At 41.7% G+C, this 19,336-nt stretch overlaps 1 protein-coding gene across 1 annotated transcript; it reads left to right on the forward strand.

Moving 5' to 3' along the window:
• The first annotated feature begins 332 nt into the window (after positions 1 to 332).
• On the forward strand, positions 333 to 13,386 carry LOC134881668 (uncharacterized). The gene is made up of 4 exons (XM_063909179.1): positions 333 to 3,750; positions 4,773 to 4,893; positions 6,408 to 7,301; positions 8,145 to 13,386. Exons 1-4 carry the CDS (start codon positions 333 to 335, stop codon positions 8,722 to 8,724), a joined length of 5,013 nt encoding a protein of 1,670 aa, XP_063765249.1. The 3' UTR covers positions 8,725 to 13,386.
• The last annotated feature ends 5,950 nt before the right edge of the window (positions 13,387 to 19,336 follow it).

A 19,336-nucleotide genomic window follows, 5' to 3' on the forward strand; every position in this document is an offset into this window, starting at 1 on the left:
TATTTTTTCAGTACTTTTTTTCTTCAAAATCTGGTTGGGATATTTCAATTAGCAGTTATCTTCTTTACATTGTTTTTATCACATGGCATTTTTGACAAGCTGATTTTGTTGAACAGAAGGATTATGCTTCAGTATTTTACATTAAATGAAAAGCAATTCAATTTGTTTTTGCCATGTTCCACTCAAAGCTAGATACACTGCTTCCTGCACAGTCCGATGTTTTTTAAGCAATTTTTTATAGAATTAGTAAATCTGACAAATTCACAATTCACCCTTCAAACTTCTACCGTGCCTCCCACCAACCCCTCCCACCATCAGCAATCCGGCCAATCATGGGAAAGCCTCTGAGCCGTCCTGGGTGTTTCAGGAAGAGCTCCTGTTGCCTGGAAAAACATGGAGCTGGGGATGGGGTAGTGGGAGGGCGGGCTGTGACAGTGGATGGGGGATATGGAGATGGCTACGTACCCCAAAGATCCATCTACGATACCATGTGCATCAATCAGCAGATTGACAGCCATCACCATCACTCTGGAGGATCCATAAGGCGAGACGGTGGAAATGAAGGGAATTTTAGCTATTCTGCAAGTGGCTCCCTGAGGGTGAGCAGGTCTCCAGCTGACATGTTCGATTCCCAGCCCCGCTCTCTAACTCCCAACCCCTCGTTTGTTCGGCGACTGGATGAAAGAGCCATCTATGATTCATTGAAGCTCGGGGGTCAGGATGTCGATGGTGGCGGCTGCCATTCGCCAGGATGTTTCAACCGATCAGTTTCTCCCTCCATGTCATCTTTTTCAGCACCCGGAGTGTCCTCTTCCTCATCCAAAAAACACCACCATCACCCCCACCATCAACATGGAGACAGTACAAAGAGTAGAGATGGCCGACATTCCTGGAAAGTCTTGACACCTCCAACACACATAGAGTGTATGGAGTATACTACAACTGAGATGATTGACAGAGGAGGGGGGTATCTAAACCCAGGGCAATACCCTCCCCCTGGGGGCCAGTCCTCTTCTCTTACGTCCCCCCTAATTTCCCCCTTTTCTGGGTCCCCTCTCTCCTCAGGTTACCATACTCCGGTTTTCTTCTCCCCTGCCAAACCTCGACCCAGTCAGTCTCAAAGTTTGCGATGTTCCCCTCCCCATGTCATCCAGCCGAGGCATTACTCGCAAACTCAGAGCCTCAGAATGTCGCCACCACTCGAGCTGAGACGATCCCCCTACCGCGCTCCACTGGTCCAACTATCTGCTCATGACCTCGAGCAGGACATGAGGGATCGAGGAGGAGGGTGGGGCCGGAATGACCGAGAAAGGGACTGGGAGCGGGAGAGAGAAAGGGAGATGGAGCGAGGGTGGGCCCAAAGAGAGTGGGAACGAGAGAGGGAAAGGGGGAGACTGGAGAGGGAGAGGGCAAGAGAAAGGGAGAGGAGGGAAACTTCGTCCTTTGGGACCTTCGGTTATGGTCGACCTGTACCTTTGCGTTCTGACAGAGACTCTGTGTTTTTAGAGCCTGAGCAGGTTTTAGACACAACACCCCTGTTGGTTCCCCAGCCTTCACCTTCACCTTCACCTTCCCCCAATGCCCCCAGAATGGGGACTGGTGCTGTGGGCAGGAATAGAGCTGGGTCCAAGGTTGGATCTGAAAGTATAGGTGGGGGTATGGTTTCAAAGTATGACAATGGGAGTGTGGGTTTGGTGTTGATTGACAGCAAATCTGGGTATGGGCCGAGGTTAGTAAATGAAGTTGGGAACATGTCGGAGGCGGAAATAAGGGCTGCAATAAAAGAACACCATAGAGCTGAAAGTTGGAACCAGCATGACCACGGATCCAGGTCTAGTGTTAAAAATGGGTCTGAAAAAAGAATGGGCTCCCAGGTGAAAACAAGACCAGGGGGACGGGATCTGGAAGGAAAAGTACAGTCTGGGGTAGGGACAGAAAATATGGGTCCAACTGTGAACAAGGAGGGACACAAGGGAGGGACAAGGAGTGGAGAAAGAAATGGAAGGGTTGGGGCTAAACCGGAACCTATTGCTGAGTCTACACCTTATGTAACTGACATTGATAACAGGATTGAGCCTCAAAATAATTTTGAGCTTGTAGCTGAACCAGGTACAGGGATGAAGCCAGAGATCGAGGCAGAGGTTGAGGCTAGAGATTTTCCAAGGAAGGTGGACAACCCGACTGGTACTGTAGCTGGGGGTGTAGAAACAGTTAATAATGAGGTTATTTCACCAGCAGGGCCCAGAGTAGAAGCTGACGTTATACCACAAGTAAAGAGTGCGCCATCTGAGCCTGAGGATGTACTACAGACTGGGGTTATTAAGGAAACAGGAAGTAAAAGTAACTCAGAGACTGGGGTTGCATGTCAAACCCAGAGCAACAAGAATACAGATAAAGACCAGATAAGTGTTGTGACTGGGGATAAATCTGAGGCTGCTCCTGTAGAGCAAGTTGAGAAAAAGCCCTTGGACATTGATAAAATTGAATCAACCCATGTAGAGAAAGGTTCCAGGTCCCGCAAGTCCAAATCATCCAAGTCCACGTCTAGGACTCGACCTGGCACGGCAATAGGGATCCGTCCAGGCGTGGTCAGCCCTTGCCTAAGCAGAGGGTTTCCAGACCTTGAGCCAACAAGCCCTGCTGAGGGCATTGAGTCAACTTGGCCACGCCGAATTATTGTCAGAAAGAGGACTGTTCGGCAGGGCGGGGCACTCCACAACCTCCCTATTCTCCCCCCACTCCCCTCTGTCCTCTCAGCACTGGAGAAAAGGCATCCTCATGTTCACCTCCTCCCTCGTCCAGGCCACTTTTCGGAGAACCCACTAACAACACTCATGAATGCTACAAGTATCGTGGGACGATGCTCACTTAAAGAGCCATCCCACCAAGATCCAGGACAGAGTGCCAGTTTGGTGGGCAGAGCTTCCCTGAAAGAGCAGAACTTGGAGCAATGGAGGGTCTGCAGAGAGCAAGAGGAACCTAAGAGATCCAGAAGCAAGGAGAAGGGTAAAACTGATATAGAGGAGAAGAAGGTAAAAGAAGAGAAGAGAGACAATGAGAAGGGGGAAGAGAAAGACAGAAAGAAGGAGAAAGTGGCTAAGGAGAAAGAGAGGGTTACTGTCAGTGTTGGGCTAGTAGAGGAAACCAAACGAGAAAAGTCAGAGAGAAGGGTGGAAGAGAAAGCGCCAGAAGATGGGAACATAAAGGAACGTGTGAAAAATGAAAGAGATATAGAAATAATTTGTGAAAAGAAGGAGGATAAAGGAATGAAGACTAAAGATGGAACACAAGGGCGGCATGTAAAAGAACAAGTTGGGACAAAATCAAAGAAAGAAGAAAGTGAGTTGAAGGGAGGAGAAGAAGGAGGCCCTTTAGGAGAGGAAGAAGGTTGGGACACTGTGCTGGATATGGTCAACACTTTGTGGGAGGATGGCTGGGAGAAAGGAGGAGCAGGTGGAGGTGATGATACAGATTCCTTTTCTGGCTCCCTTCCACGTTGGCCTCTTCTTCGACCCCCGATTGGCTTTGGGGGCTCCCACCCCCCCTCCTCTGCAGCCTCAGAGCTCAGCCTGACGGAGTTGGAGCGCAGAGCCAGGGAGCTGGACTCTGACTTAGAGCACTTAGACCTGTCCCAACCACACAGGGACACCCAGGATTTATACCAACCACTGCTGGAGGCACAGAGGGAACGAGCTGACATGTACCAAACACACCCAGGGCCGCAGAGAGATAAAGCTTCTGTCTTCCCAGGTACGTATCACTAGGATTTATGTGTTTTATTGTAAATATTAAGCAATAACTATGGCTAAAATATTTCAACAAATTAGTAGCCATTTATCTAAATCGTGTCACGTTGTTATTCGAAATATGTTGCTGAACATTTGGAGAACAAACTCAATAGGATATCATTGGAAAGCTAAAAATGTCCTCTTTCCAACTGTGTTTACAACTAAAAATGTGTTTTGGGATTGATGTGACTGATTTTGATAGAGCAGGTCCCTTTTGTCTTATTTTTCTATCTAGTTTTTCATTTGTCATGGAGACTTTGTAAGATCTTTTTCATGTTGGGAAACCAGACCCTGATTATGTCATAGTGATGTCATTAGGGTTATCAAAAAAAGGTTATAGGGCTCCCATGGTTGTTAGGCCCCATCGAACCCTGCATAACACATGACCCAATCTCCATACTCTTTATCTTTACAGAGTTAAAGTAAAGACTTCATACATAACAGTTCCATTAACCACTAATATCCTCCATTAACCCTAACTGTTCCTATGTTTAAATTAGTTTGAACTTTATTTAATCAAACAGAAATTGGTTGAAAAACTGGAAATGTGGAAAAATTAGCTAAATATAAAGCAATAACATAAATTATAATTTGCCTTGCATTAACCTGAAGTGGGAATTTTGAGCAAGAAAAATAAAAGACAGTGTAATAATTTGGATTTCGGCTTATTTCCCTCAATGTCATGTGTCTCCGTTCTCTCTGGATCTTTCCGTTGTTGCCTTTAGTTTTTTCTTAGCTTAGCTCAAGCCAGTCTTCACTATATTTCCTAATTTAAGATTTGTTGGCCCAGGTACTGTCACTGGCAGAATTTTCACAAACTGGTTTCCGGGACTTTCTTATCTGATAATAAGATCAAGGCAAACGCTGATCAACTGGCTATGATCAAAAATGCAGTGTTTGGACTAATGATTGGGGAATGAACAGTTTCATTTTGTGACATACAGTATCTTGCTTTTCTTCCACCTTCCTTCTTCCACTTTCCAGGCACTGGGAGCAGAGCCCATGTCAGTTTGGAGCTCACTGCTATGGCCTCACCAGCTACAGACACAGAAAGACCTTCTGACTGGTCAACTAAAACTACTGGGACTTCCACTGCTGGTCCAAGGTAATTCCACAAACATTTTAATTGTCAGCATTGAAAAACGTTTTCTACCAGATGATTACATATATTCTGCACATTTGAAGGTTCATTGCACATGGACAAAGGAAAATCCAGGTCTGAATTTAGTCAAGATAAACTAACGATCAGAATAAAGTCTCTTCGATGTGTTTATAAATGCACTTGACCATTGGATCTTCAGTTCAATTCAAAGATAAGATAACAAGACAAACTTAGGCCATCATTGTGCACTATACAATGCTATTTATTGGCTTGTTTGAGTCAGGATAGCACATGTATCACTTGTTCTGATCATTTTAAATCTCATTTAAACTGTTTATTTAAGCAATGTACTGAGCAATGTAATACTTCTGCATCCAACTTTGACCTGCAGCTGTGTACTGTGCAGTGCTAATAGTCTTGTTGGATTTTATTAAGGTGAATGAAAATGAAATGCACTAAATGTCTGAAAGGCGAGGATGATATAAATATACTAAATTGTAGTGGCCCAACACCAGCGCCTTAAGGTACATCCCACATAAACAGTAGATCATAACAGTCACAGTTAATGAATCAGACAGCAAAGATGGTAAACAATAAGTCAGTGCTGAAGAACAAGATAGATTCCTCAATCTCAGACGCAGCAGCCCTTCTTCCATGGCAGCTCGGTATACGGGGCTGGACATTATGAAAACTTGTTCTCCCCCTCTGACTGGAACCTGGTAATTCGCTAACTATGGTTTCTGATACATTATCATTACAGATTTTGGTCCCAGACACAAGTCAGAGTGTCTTTCATAGTGCAGACAGAATCACAGCTCATAGTAATGGATCATTCCAGATGAGCACCTTCACAAGTTGGCATTTTGAGAAAAGGAACAAGCTTTCACTTTAGTGCCTCTAGATTTGGTCATCATCTTATTCAGCAATACACAGACGTAGAGGGAAAAGATTAGAGGATGGAAAGGTAAAAACTGTGAAAAGCAAGAGGACGCTCCAAATGGAATAGTCTTGATAAGCTAAAGTGCAGGTTTGTGGTGTGTTACACTGTATGGTACAGATTGTCAGGTGAGCCGTGGGGTATAACAATGCATAAAAAGTAGTAAAAAGTGGGGGGTTTGACTAGGAGGCAATTTTGGGATCAGTATCTTGCCCAAGGCCACTTCAACATGTTGACTGCTGCAGGGGCCGACCCCTATAATTATCTCATTGTCTTTGAACAGTGTGTGTAGAGGTAGTTTTCAAATAAAGATAATAAAGCCATCCAGTGCACATCATTTGCAATCAATGAAGTAGATTTAATATCTTAGGTGTTCTTTCTGAATCTGTCTTTAGCAGATCATTGCAATAATTAACTTGTCATATACAACTAAAGTGCTCTGTTGGGCAAAAAAATATTAATGGTCTTGATCCGAAAAAGTTGATGGATTAGTGGTAACCAATGGTCGAGAAAGAGATTTAGTAGTCACAGGAGAGACAACAGGAAGTAGCAGTTTTTGAGTACATTGTCTTTTTTCCAGCTCTACTAAGGAGGACAGCTCTCCAGACTCCAACCTGACGCTGGAGTCCGACTCCAGCGGCGTATTCCTCTCCTTATCCAATCAGAGCCAGGAGGAGGCCGGCTCTGACAGCGACCAGCCAATCAGTGGCTCTGACCTAGGCAGCAGCAGCACGTCACTGGAAAAGGACGGGGAGGACGGAGGGTCGAAGGAATGGGGGAGGGAAGAGAGTGCAGAGCTACAGTGGTGCTACCCTACACTTCTCAATACATCCTTGCAAGAAGACATAGATGGAGATAGGGACCAAGAGGAAGCGGGGCATGGAAAGATAGGGACATATGAAAGGGGAGGGAAAGATGACAATATAAGAAGGGTTGGTAAGATAGGCACGGTTTCAATCATGAAGACCCCCCTCAACTATACAGACAACGAGGGCTCCACGACTTTTACTACCCCACAATGTGAAGAAATACCGCCCAGGAAAAGAGTGAGCCTCATGGGAGGTGACATTCCTCTTCCTCTGTCTCCCTCAAGACAACCAATCAAAACCTTTCTAGATCCAAATCAGAAGCCAATAAGAAGCTCAGGACTGGACTGTGGTGACATAGATCCCTTTGTTCAATCGGACAGCTTTGTTTACCTCGCTGTGTCTGCAAAACCCGCCTCCCAGGGGGAAGTCACCACAACGACAGAAGTTCCCACCCATGGTATAAAACAAGGCAGTGTACAGAAACGGTCAAACAGCGTGAAGACACACTTTGACCAGTCAAATACAGAATGGCGGGCCAAGCCAACTTATCTTGGTCCACAAAAACCAGAGGAAGGAGACTTTCTGTGCACTGACAGCTTTGTGTACCTGGCTGCTCCGGCCTGCCACCTACTGGGCCCTACAGGAACTGCGCCCTACAGTGGCAGGTATGTGTATTTTTTGTTCATTGTATCCCTGCATTCCATCGTTCATAGTTCAGTGGGAACCAACAATTAAGTACATAACTGATACATTTATCCCGGTTCTGTCCACTTTATCTGGTCCGGTTCGTAATGGAACATAGATTTAAAAAGAGTACTGGATACAGAATGGGAGGCGAGGCCATGTTCATTCCTATGAAAGTTGCCCTTGAAGTCAAAATTGCCGGCATATCGAGTACCAAAGTAACCAGATCTTCTCCTGAATCTGAGGGCAATCCTCCGCACCCATTGGGTCCATGGATTAGCAGTTTTCCTTAAGTCCCGCCTCCAATTCCCTTCGTCACTTCTGGTATCCGCTCAATCAAAGTAATCGAGAAGGAAAATACCTCTGGAGTCCGATTTTGGTGCATTTTACAACGTTAAGGACCTAATGATTTAAATAAGGACTACTTGAGAGTTCGTACCCTCAAAAAATCATACGCCGATTTACAGAAGGTTCTTTCCCAATGCAAGTCAATGGGAATAGGACTTTTAAGGCCTGATGGCATCTCGTGACCGAAACGGTAGTCATAGTACCACTATTTGGCCTCTAGGAAAATGTGCTTCAACAACCGTTGAGGGCTTTATTCGTTGTGACAGTTGACTAGGTAAGTTAGCCCAGGCGTCTTTAACAATAGCCATGTCTTCCAGCATGTGTTTAACAAAGAGCTCAAATAATGAAGCTTTCTTTTTAAAATAACGATAAACAAAGACAAAGTTCACCAATTGGTGATAGGCTGTAGATGCCATTACTACTATGGTTACTAGAATTCTATATGATTTTACTCAGATTGTGCCTGTTTTCTGCAGGGAGTCCGACTCGGAGAGTTCAGGATCTGGCCCTGGTGACATGTCAGTTCTGGGTTGTGGCTCCGTGGCAGGGGACAGTGACTGGGATTCAGACCTGTCCGACTCCGATCCCAGTCGCTCCTCCAGGATCTCTTCTACTGGTAACAAAGCTGCCGGCGCGTCACGATCAAAGCAGCTGCATGCTGAACCAGGCTGGGACTTATTCGGAGATACCACAGAACCTGAAGTGCTGAGTGAGCTTTTCATGGAACAGGATAAAAACAACAATGGCAAAGCAAGGAAGGTAACCGGGGTAACCAGCAGCCTGGAAGATACACCAACCATTCCCATGGCAACTCAGCGTGTCAACTCGCCAGTGAAGCGGTCGACAACAATGGAGCAGGCATCAACGAAGGTGACATGGCAGTTTAGACCTGCCCAGAGGTCAGTTTGCACAGGAAGTAGAAAGGAGAAAGAGAAGGAAATGACGTCATCGTCATCAGTAAGGTTCACGGAACTGAGAGGAGGCGAGACCCATCGAGGCTCCCCTTCTTCTTCTTCGTCTTCATCATCGTCACCATCGTCATCGTCTTCTGGTTGATTTGTAAAGGAAATTGATTTTTTACCACCACTTGGGAGGAGCTTTTTTTTGCTCAGTGTTTTGCAAAAAGGTAGAAAAGATCTTTAATTTATTCAGACAGATGACAGAATTTCTGTTTAGATTTCTTTGCCTGTATTTTTTTTTTATTTCGCTTCTAGCTGCTGCCATTGCCTTCTAAGGACTTACTAAAGGCTGCTTAAAAGACTAGTTAATTGTTGCATTTTCTTATGTTGACAATCCTTCACAATATCATTATTATCTGTTTAAGTTTAAAGTGATGTGGGATTCTGAACTTCAGGTTGAGATAATGAGGAAAAGTGGCCACTGATAGAACCCTGATGTAACTTACGCACAGTGTGAATTCTAATGGATCAAACATCTCATTTAAAAAACGGTTGGTTTAGTAGTTACATGTACACATTATTCTCAATCTAAATAAGAAATATATATAGTTCTGTGGGGGTTTATTCTGCTGAATGTATTGTATATACAGTATACACAACTACGAAAAAACACAATTCACATATGAGGCATTCCCAATGATGTTGCTTGGTCGCAATAACACAAACGCTGACAGCGGGAGAAATACTTTCTGCCAGACTACACCATTGTGTTATCTTTTTTTCAAAGATCTGACAATGCAAATGTCTCTCAGGCCTTACATCAAATGATTTATTCTTCCCTATGTAATGCCTCACTCACTTCTACTTCATATTTTAAAAAACAGACTTTTAAAAACTGTCAAAGGTATGTATTTTATAACCGCATCCAACTTTAACAACAGTGTATTTAACAGTGTGTTAATAATATATTTTGAAAGAAAAATTATAGAGTGATCAAATATACATATATATGATGAATGTGAATCAAATAATGGAAGGATTTAGTGATAACATTTAATTTAAATGTTTTATTTATCAATTAGATTTAAAGTTGTCAATGTAATATTTGAGCAATATGCTTATAGATTCATGCTATATTATATATTTCATATGTGGAAAGTGTTGCCTGAGTGATGTACATAAAAATGGCTGAGTTTGATTTAATTTATACCGCCAACTACTTATTAAAAATGCAGTCTTACACTTAAGTAGAGGTTCTATGTGGAACATTCTCAAACATCAATTTAACATCAAGTGTCTTGGTATAATTTCCATAAACAATGACACCATGGAAGAGATGATTGATATTGACCGGTGATATTTTTATTACAAGTGAATTTATCCCCCATATTCCTCTTTGCTTCTCCCCACACCTCCAAGGCATCTTTGGCTATACTAAATTGGATAAACATAATTTTTCCCCTTTCATTGCCATCAATCATTTGTCTGTGCTTGTGCTGAAATGGAAGCAATCCAGAAGATTTCCCCACAAATCGGTGGTGCAATCACACAACTAAAACTGCGGTGTGGATACTGATTACGCTGCCAATCATCCAAGCAGTGATTTTGTGATTGAGTAAGTTTATAAAGTCTCAAAATGAAAGTGGTACTCATTTGCTTATGTTGAAGGTTATTACGTTTCAACCCTAACCCTATTCCCCTTGTTTTTGTCTCTCGGTGACTAATGGGGACCAACACATTTTGAAATGATTCCATCATCGAGCGAGAGCGCTGTAATGTAATTGCTTGGGGTAATTACGCTCCATTATAACGTTCTTTTTACCTTTCGCCCTGAAAAGGTCTGTTTGTTACTGTGTCTAACATGGTCTTATTCAAGAGGAAGTGTCCTTCTGAAATCTTACGACAGAGGTGTCTTTTTTCTTGTAGAAAACAGTAGAAATGAGTCATAGAGAGGAGAGCTGGGAGGAGTCAGGGCTGGACGATACATTGTAGAGTTGACAATTGGTGCTTTCAAAAAATATGTAACATGAAGTGATCATCTCCAATGTGGTTTTAACAGGCCAATGGCCTACGTTTACGTCTACATAGAATGGCTGGCGAACACTAACACTGTTGCTGCCAGTGAGTGTTTTCTTTTATTGCCTTATGCCGATTGTTTCCTTGCTCTACGTCTGTCAGACTGAGCGGTGAAGCTTATTCATGCAAAGTTTTAGAATAAGAATCTTTGGTGTTCATGGTGAAAAAAGTCAAACAATAATATAGCTACGTCAAAACCAGGAAAAGACTTTACGATATGCAAAAAATCGAAGACGATATGTATTCTTATTTCAACATATCTGCTTTATATCGATATATCGCCCGGCAGAGGGGCTAGTTTAGTTGTATCAAAGACTGTCAATGTCATAGCTTAATATGTAGCTGATTTTGACAATGTGGATGAGGCAACATGCACTTGCAAGATTCAGAACGAGACTTCTTCTTGAGCGAGACTTGGTCAAACACAAAAACAGTCCCGAGAAAAACATTGTATTTTTCTGTAAGATCCTTTTCTCTGTGTTTCTCCGATGTTGTTGGATACTTGTTGGGGACAAAAACAAGCACTTTTATGTGACATACATTGATTGTATATGGTGGTGCGTAATTGCATAAAAACCTGTTTCACAGCTACTGACTGCAGCACTAATGCCCAATACTTAACTGACTAAACTTAGACTTGTTTTTTGATGAAAAATACACAAGTTACCCTTAAAAATGACACGTGTACACCTTTGAAACAGCACAGTGCTATCAGATGTATCATCATATTATAAATGCCACTAAGGGAATGTGGTAGGTAGACAAACTGTCATCAATAATAGTTGTTGTTACATTGTTATATGGTTATGAAAAACTGTGTGGGAAGTTTTGAGCTGGCACAGATGGATTCCTAAGCAGGAATGGTCGTGCCATTTAGACATGCTCATGAATTTCAAATTGCTCAGTGGAGGTTCCGGGTGGAGTAAATGTGTCTTAATGTGTGTTTGTGTTGAGAGTGAATGTATTCTGGGGATACTGCAGCCATATTTCTTGATTGTGATTGATGGACGGGGGTGGGTTTTTTTGTCTTATTTGTTGACGCAAAGTAAGAACTGTTGCCTTGTGCAGCTCAAACTGCCATTATGAACTTTGAAATGCTCCGCCAGTCCTTATTCTTGATGGTGATGCTCTGCAAACCAACCAGATTTGGTGGAGCCCTAAATGCATCCGTCTGGTTTAGTGATGGATTCATCATATTTATTATTTTATATCATCTGGTGCTTTTGAGCATAGATTGACAAGCACATCCATGGATGAACAACATGCTTTTATTAGCATGCATCGTATTTTTAAAGTTGCAAGATTGACAGGATGTCTTAAGAAGTGAATGTTAACCAGTTCTAATGACTGACGAAGGTTTAAAATGACCACAGCCTATGATTAACTATTTTAAAAAGCATTTAATTTACATGTGTAGATATTATTACAACATCTAAGCACACCTCGAATCCCTGCGGAAAGTCAGCCTTTTGGCATGGCCGGATTACCTTGTTAGAGGGCCTGGGGGCAAATATTTGCTAATGGGCCCCCAATACAGTAAGCTCCTAATTCAGGAGAAACAAAGCAGTGCTCCTTTTGCTTTTTCTTTATTTATTAATTTCATGTGTGCCAGTTTGTGGTAATTTGATTAAGAACATGTATGCAGAAATGTGTAAATTAGCAAATTGTCAGTGCTTATGGTACAGAATAAATGTTAAAAATGATGGTGGATCACAAAATAAGTTGATGAAGCAGGATCTGCCTGATTCAATGTTCTTCTTTTGTGGTGCCAACAAATCATTAATTAATCAAATTACCAAAGACTTTTGACATACATTGAATGTGGAACTTTTGGGGCCTGAGGTTATGTCACTTTTTTTCTAATCCAGCCTTGCAATGTAATATCTGTATTGCAATATTAAAATCAAAGAGTGTATCTTGTAAAAACGAGCCAGAACAAGAATCTAATTTCTTGTATTTTCATTCTATATGAAAGTTTGCATCGGAATATGGCTGTAAATCAAGTTTAGCAGTACCAGTATTCCCCTGCAGGCCCTTCAGTTGGGCCCCAGGCAGTTTCTTGGTGGTTCTCTGCCAGCCCCGGCATCTTGATGCAGTCTTGTATGGGGATCTGCGCTGTTTATTTGATGAAGAAATGGGGCAGGGCATTTATAAAAAACTACCTGTACAGGTTAGATAATCCACACTGCTTCTAGCGTCTGGCTGAAAATTCATTCTGAAAAGGCTGTTTATATTAAATGTAACCTGTGTTCTCTATTACGCTGACTCTATGCTGTGTAGCACACCCTGGTTTCTATTAGAAAAACTGCATTTTCTAACCCTGCTGCTTTACATGTCTGATGGAAGAAATGTTTGTCCTAGTAACTCAACTTTAAAGCTCACACATTGGACCAAATGAGAGGAGGAGCCAGATAGATGTATACAATTCAATAACATAATCTTTGGTTTTCGCTAGCATTAAACTGTGGCAAGGCATCTAGTTTCACTGTGATATATTAAGGGTAAAGTACCATCACTGACTTTCGTAAAATTCAGTATAATCAGGCCATACGTGTAATACTTTGCTGTTCATGTAAACGCTGATCACTGTTAAAGCTTAGTGGTGATGAATAACTGAAGACTTGAGAGGACTTTTAAGGGGATGAGGTTGATTTATGTGAAATCTTATCGTTTGCCATATTGCCAAGCCTTGTTGAAATGCATTAATGTACAAATAAAGATTAAACTTGATGGTGGAATGTGACTCACTTTGGCCTGTGTCATCTGTCTTAACCCTGTTGTACCTCCACTTCACTGCTATAGGCCATCCTACTATAATATAAACAAATCTCAAAGAACTGAAGAGTATATAAAGGGAAATGCTTTAATCTGCATTAGTTACTATTTATATGAACAATGGATTAAATGAAGGTGTTTACTGAAATGTGAAAGGGTTTTTTAAGTGCTTAGTAATCCATAGAAAGGAATCACAAACACTTTATCCGCCCCCATGTTTTAGTGTGTTTTATTGATTATTTGCTTTACAGTCCAAACTTTACTTTTTGTCTTCATGTAAAAACCTGTATCAAACTCACCTTACATTGTCCAGAAACAAGTTAGCAACAGCAGGTGAACATAGTGGAGCAATGAGCAGCTTAAGAGACAGAGAATTTTTTCAGGAGTTGGGGGAGACCAAACCAGAGCTAAAATTAGTCAAGTGGACAAAACTTCAAGGATGTCAATGTTGTCTTTGCTGTTGTTCTGCTACGTTCAAATGGTCATCAAAAGTAAATAATGCAACTTGGATTTTTCTGTATACCAATACATTTGATTTGACAAGTAAAGGTCCCTTAATTCTATTGGTTATAATAACTTTTTACTTAGCAAGTGAATTGCTTAGACCTGGTAAGTTCGCAAAAAATAACACAAAGCTTGTTGCACATTTTCTTTGTTTCAATGTCAACATTTAGGTGTGCTGACCCTGGCTGTATGAAGAGAACTGGATACAGCGTTGGAGCCTAGCCCACGTTTCCCTCCCCATTTATGAGCAAAGTAGTGTGAATATCAAGTACTAACTTAACCAATCTACCACAGATCTTCTGCAATCTTCCACATCCTCGGGGCCAATGGAGCGTAGGCATTTGAGTTTTACTGAAGTACAAACTCCAATCCGTTTTGTCACAATAGCGTCAGCTCCTGTTTCTGCTCAATCATATGATTGGAGAGGTAAAATAGCTCTTGTTGATTTACCCCCAAAAATTCTGCTGATTTACAGACGCTCTATCCCAATGTAAGTCAATGGGAAAGCCACGAAGCCAAAATGACCCTGTCATTATGGGTCCGATTGCAGCGCATGACTGACACAGCAGTTGTAGAACCTCCATTTGGCCACTATACGCAAACTTGGGTTCAACGGCCGACTCCCTTGGGTCCTGTTTATATCATGCTTGTAATTCTTTCCTCTTTGACTTCTTGTAGCTACGTCATATTTTCCCAGGTGTCAGGAATGGCTTAGGTTAGTATGTTATAAAAAGCTTTATAAATGATGGCAAAACAGAGTGTAAACCCAAAGTTGTCATTAATTTGATCCTAGATAAATGAATCAGGATCAGAAATACTTATTCATCCCACACTGGGAAATGTTTTCCAATGAATCCAAAATCCTGCTAAGTTAAACTCCAATTTAAAGATTTACTGCCAAACAAATATAGAATTTCTTTTTTGAAAGGGACTGTGATTTCAAAAACTCAACATAATGATTCTTTAATTATAATTCCAGTCTTTTATAAGACACAAAGACACATATCAGTTCACACAGCCTTTCAGTGCCATCTGCGTATTAAATAGTACATGGTGCATGAGTAGTTGTGTCAGTAATGTAGGTCTGTCCATCTATTTAAGGCTGATTAATTAGAGCATCTGAATAAGGCCAGAGAGGGAGGAAGAGAGGGAGAGACACAATGCCAGTATGAATAGTTAATCTATGTGCCACTTCCACTGCCACCACAGGGATTGTGGTGATTTATTGGGCCAGATGACACACTCTGTTTGTTTGTAAAAATATGCATCCAGATTTACTGAAATTCTTGAACTAATTTTAACAAACTTTTCATGATTAGTACAGTCACAAAAATATGTCTGCTGCGAAGAAGCTTGATCTCATTGTTTTTGTCATTGTGTGTGCCATAAATCATTCAAGCTGTATTGTATACCATAACAATATGTCCATACTCCAACATCCCTATGGGAAATGTGAACAGGCCTTTTTGATATATTTATCCCAGGCCGTATTTGGGACCAAGCCTGAGTACATTGGCTCTCAAAACTGAGTTATACGTTTTTTTTCATTGTTACATTTTCTTTAAATATAATTTCAAATTCAGGTTTATCCAATTGAATAATTTCTCTATGTTCCATTTTAACCTCCCAAGCTTGAGAAATTGCATATTGCAACAAACTATTGTTCAGTTTGTTGCAATATGCAACCTCCCCTGTCGTTGCCATCAAATACTACAAACTATCCCTTTAATGGAAGCCCAGGAGGATGAATGGATCTGAATTTCCATGTTGACATTCATTTCATCAAGACTACAAAGAGATGCAGGACTCTTTGTCCGACCCAAAAATACTTTATGACACATTACTAAAGAGAGAAAAACACGTGTTCCTACTGGTAATCAACCATAACACAAACATGACATGTGAGTTCCTCAAGACTCCATCCTGGGACTTATTCATCTATGTGTTTTTACTGGCTCAGATTATGGAAAACAACAACATATTTTGCCATAACTATGCAGAAGACACACAAGTTCAAATAATATTTCATGAGGCGACTAACGTTCAAAGATTAAATGAAGGAAAATTGTTTGGGGAGAAATGACTAAAAGTCAGTGCTCATCTTCAATCAGCAATGTTACTAAACATGGAAAAGACCAGAAATCTAGGAGTAGTCATGGACTCTGACCTGAATATTGTTGGTCCTATAAAGACATTTGCAGTCAGCCTATTATCACCTCAACAATGTATCTTAATTTAAGGATTTAAGGACGTATGTCTCAGCAGGATTTAGAAAAACGTGCACATGCTCCTCTTATGTTACTGGTACTATTGAAGCAGTGCCTTGCCTTCTCTGAAAATCTAACGGACACCTGCTGATTCAGAATGGTGCTGCTCGAGTCCTAACAAAGACAATCAAAGTGGAACACATTATTTTAGTTTTTTAGGTATTGACAATGGCGTCAAAGTCAGTTTTGTTTTCTGTCCTCACAGTCAAAACTAAACATGGATAATCAGCGTTCAGTTTTTACACTTCTTATATGTGGAACAAATGCCCAGATGTTCATAAATTTCAAATCAGGAATGCTTTAATGCATATAATGATTTTTCTAAATTAATGTGGCCGTGGGGTGTTGTTAGGTCGACCTGCTTCCGGTGGAGAGGCAAGGCAATTTTATTTACTGTATATACCACCTTTCAACACAAGGCAATTCAAAGTGCTTTTCCATTATCAACGCATTGGGAGCATTAAGAAATAGTGCAGAATGGCATTTAAAAACAGTAATTAAAAAGCAAAGAGAATAAACAAAGAAAAAGCGAATATATGAAAAACATTAACAGCATTAAGAAATCCTTTGCTCCCATTGATGCGGTGTGCTAGCCTTGGACTTTGTAGTCATTGGCTCAACTGGAGACCAGACAGCTCAGAGCTAAATAGATACTGAGTTGCGACACTCCCATAGACCTCCGTTGTAAAAAAATGGCGGCGCCTACTTCCGGGGTATGGACATCGAGACAGTTCCACACGTTGGCATTTGGGCGTTGGACCCCGGACGGACCACGGCAAACCTGTTAGCGCTACCACGATGGTAGGCTAATGGTTGAATCGGAACTTATAAGCAAAATCACGAATCAATTAAACAGCCCAGTTACGTTAAAATGAAAATCATGAGACGTCTATCATCAGATGAATGATGGAAAGGAAAAGTTAAGTTAGAACTACTAAAGCCAGTAGTGGACCCATGCTAACATGAACACTAAGCTTTCCCCCCCAAAAATGTAAAACTAATGTAAGTAATACACAGCTTTCCGTGGTCACCCTGCCTCTCCAAATGCAAAACTGACATTAACAAATATGCAATAACAGCTGAAAAGGTGCTTAGGTGTGTGTTTTCTTTAATATTTACTATCACTCCCTCCAGTTAATACACGACACCATAGCTCTTTGTTACAGATGGATTTATTCCTCTTAATTGCGCTCCAACATCACCGTCATCAAATCCACCGTCGAACTCGCTGGCTGCACACAACTGAAAGAGAATGAGTCCACACATCTTCAAACGTATATTGTCATCACCTTAAACTTCTTAAACGTTAAACTTATAGCAGAGTATACACTTATCATGCTGCTTCTTGGAGGTGGTTGCAACAACTAAAGGTGTCCCCGAACAACATGGGATGTAAACACATAGTTCCTGCGTAGTGTTAATATAACAATCAATATTGATGAAAAATAAATATGTAAACAACGTACCAAAAAATGACATAAATAATATTTATGGCAGTTAAATTTACCATTCAATAACGCAATCGCTGCTGTCTGTCCCATAGAATAACATGACAGCGCAGCGTTTGTTTGGAACTATCGGGGCTCACATGAACCACATGACTGCCCTGGCGGCAGTAGCAACTCTAGTATCTATATAGCTCTGAGACAGCTGATCAGAATCAAGTGTAGCCCTGGCTAAATTAATTTAGACAACAGGATGTAAATAACTTAATATTTCTTTAGATAAGTTTCAAATACATAAATATGGTTTAAAAATATTAACATACATTAAATGCATAACTGAGTTAAAAGTTCAAAGGTTAAAAAGGTTAGTTTCATGAGAATAATTTGTTTACTGTCTCTATACTATGGAAAGCACGTGTAGTTCACAGCCGAACCTGCTTTATACCTATCAGTCTTTGCTTTTCTGTATTTTAATTGGAATGTACTAAAATGGTCAGCCAATACGATTTCATTCTGAGGTAAAGGGGCGGGTCTTAGTCCCGCGTTTCCAGGCCTCGGCTCTGAGAGTCGCGCAGAGACATGGGTGTTACATTTGAGTAAGCATTAGAGAGTAAAAGAGAGCAGGTAAATTCATAACTTCGTGGTTGACGACCAGTAATCCAATGTTTTGCACGTTTGTGATCTACGAGAGGTGAATTTGAGTTTGAGTATGGTTTTGTACTGTAACTAAGTAGTTATAATGTTTGATAATAACATCTCTAGCTATAGGCTAGCTAGCCAAGAAGCCGTTAGATTGCATACGGTTAGCTTTGGCAGTGAATAAGTTCATAGGCGCCGATTTATGTTTCTGCCGGTGGGTGCCATTGGCGGTTAAACGGTTTAAATCTTCGTGGGTGCTCGGCAATCTCCGTGTGTGCGGTTAAATCTCCGTGGGTGCTCGGCAATCTCCGTGGGTGCTCGGGCCCCGAAGCACCCACGGTATCGGCGCCTATGAATAAGTTAGGACAAGTTACTGTTGGGTCGTCATGAGAAAGCATATGGACTTGTGGCTTAGTTGATTTATGTGCTATAGGACACACACATTGTGACTGACAGCGAGGATAACTCCTGTGGAACACTGGAGATCTGTTCCCCGCCTATCCGTCTGCTGCTGCCGTGGACTGTCGCTGCTGTTTCCGCCGCACCCTTCCGGACGGCCATTACCCAGCTCCTTCCTCATATTCCCCGGCTTCGTGAGTACACTGACTAATCTGACATTGCACGTGCTTTTTATATTATGCTGAAAAATGATTTTGGTCTAAACGCTTCCAAGCTATGACTCAGTCCTGCACTTCTTTCAGTGACGTGCGGTGAAGTTCATGGCTGGTGAGGCACTGACGTCATCACAAACAGATTTGAACCTTAGAGCAGTGTTCGAACTATGCCGAGATTTTCGGGGGGTCCCATTTTTCTCTCGGGGGGGGGGGGGGGGGGGGGGGCGCTTGCTCTTGCGCTTGACTCAGAGCGCGGATCTCGAAAACACAATCCTACATACAGAATCATACGCGGACAGCACAGCTTTACGGCAATTACGCACACAGGCTCCACACCTCCACACACGCATCGCGTGTAAAGCTACTAGCCACCCATCGTATAGTGAATATTTGTCCGATTCTCAAAACCTGCATATTGAGGTCAGCAGCCGCCTCCTCAAGCAAGCGTG

The sequence above is a fragment of the Eleginops maclovinus genome, chromosome 19 (genome assembly GCF_036324505.1).
Source record: "Eleginops maclovinus isolate JMC-PN-2008 ecotype Puerto Natales chromosome 19, JC_Emac_rtc_rv5, whole genome shotgun sequence".
NCBI classification, from domain to species: domain Eukaryota; kingdom Metazoa; phylum Chordata; class Actinopteri; order Perciformes; family Eleginopidae; genus Eleginops; species Eleginops maclovinus.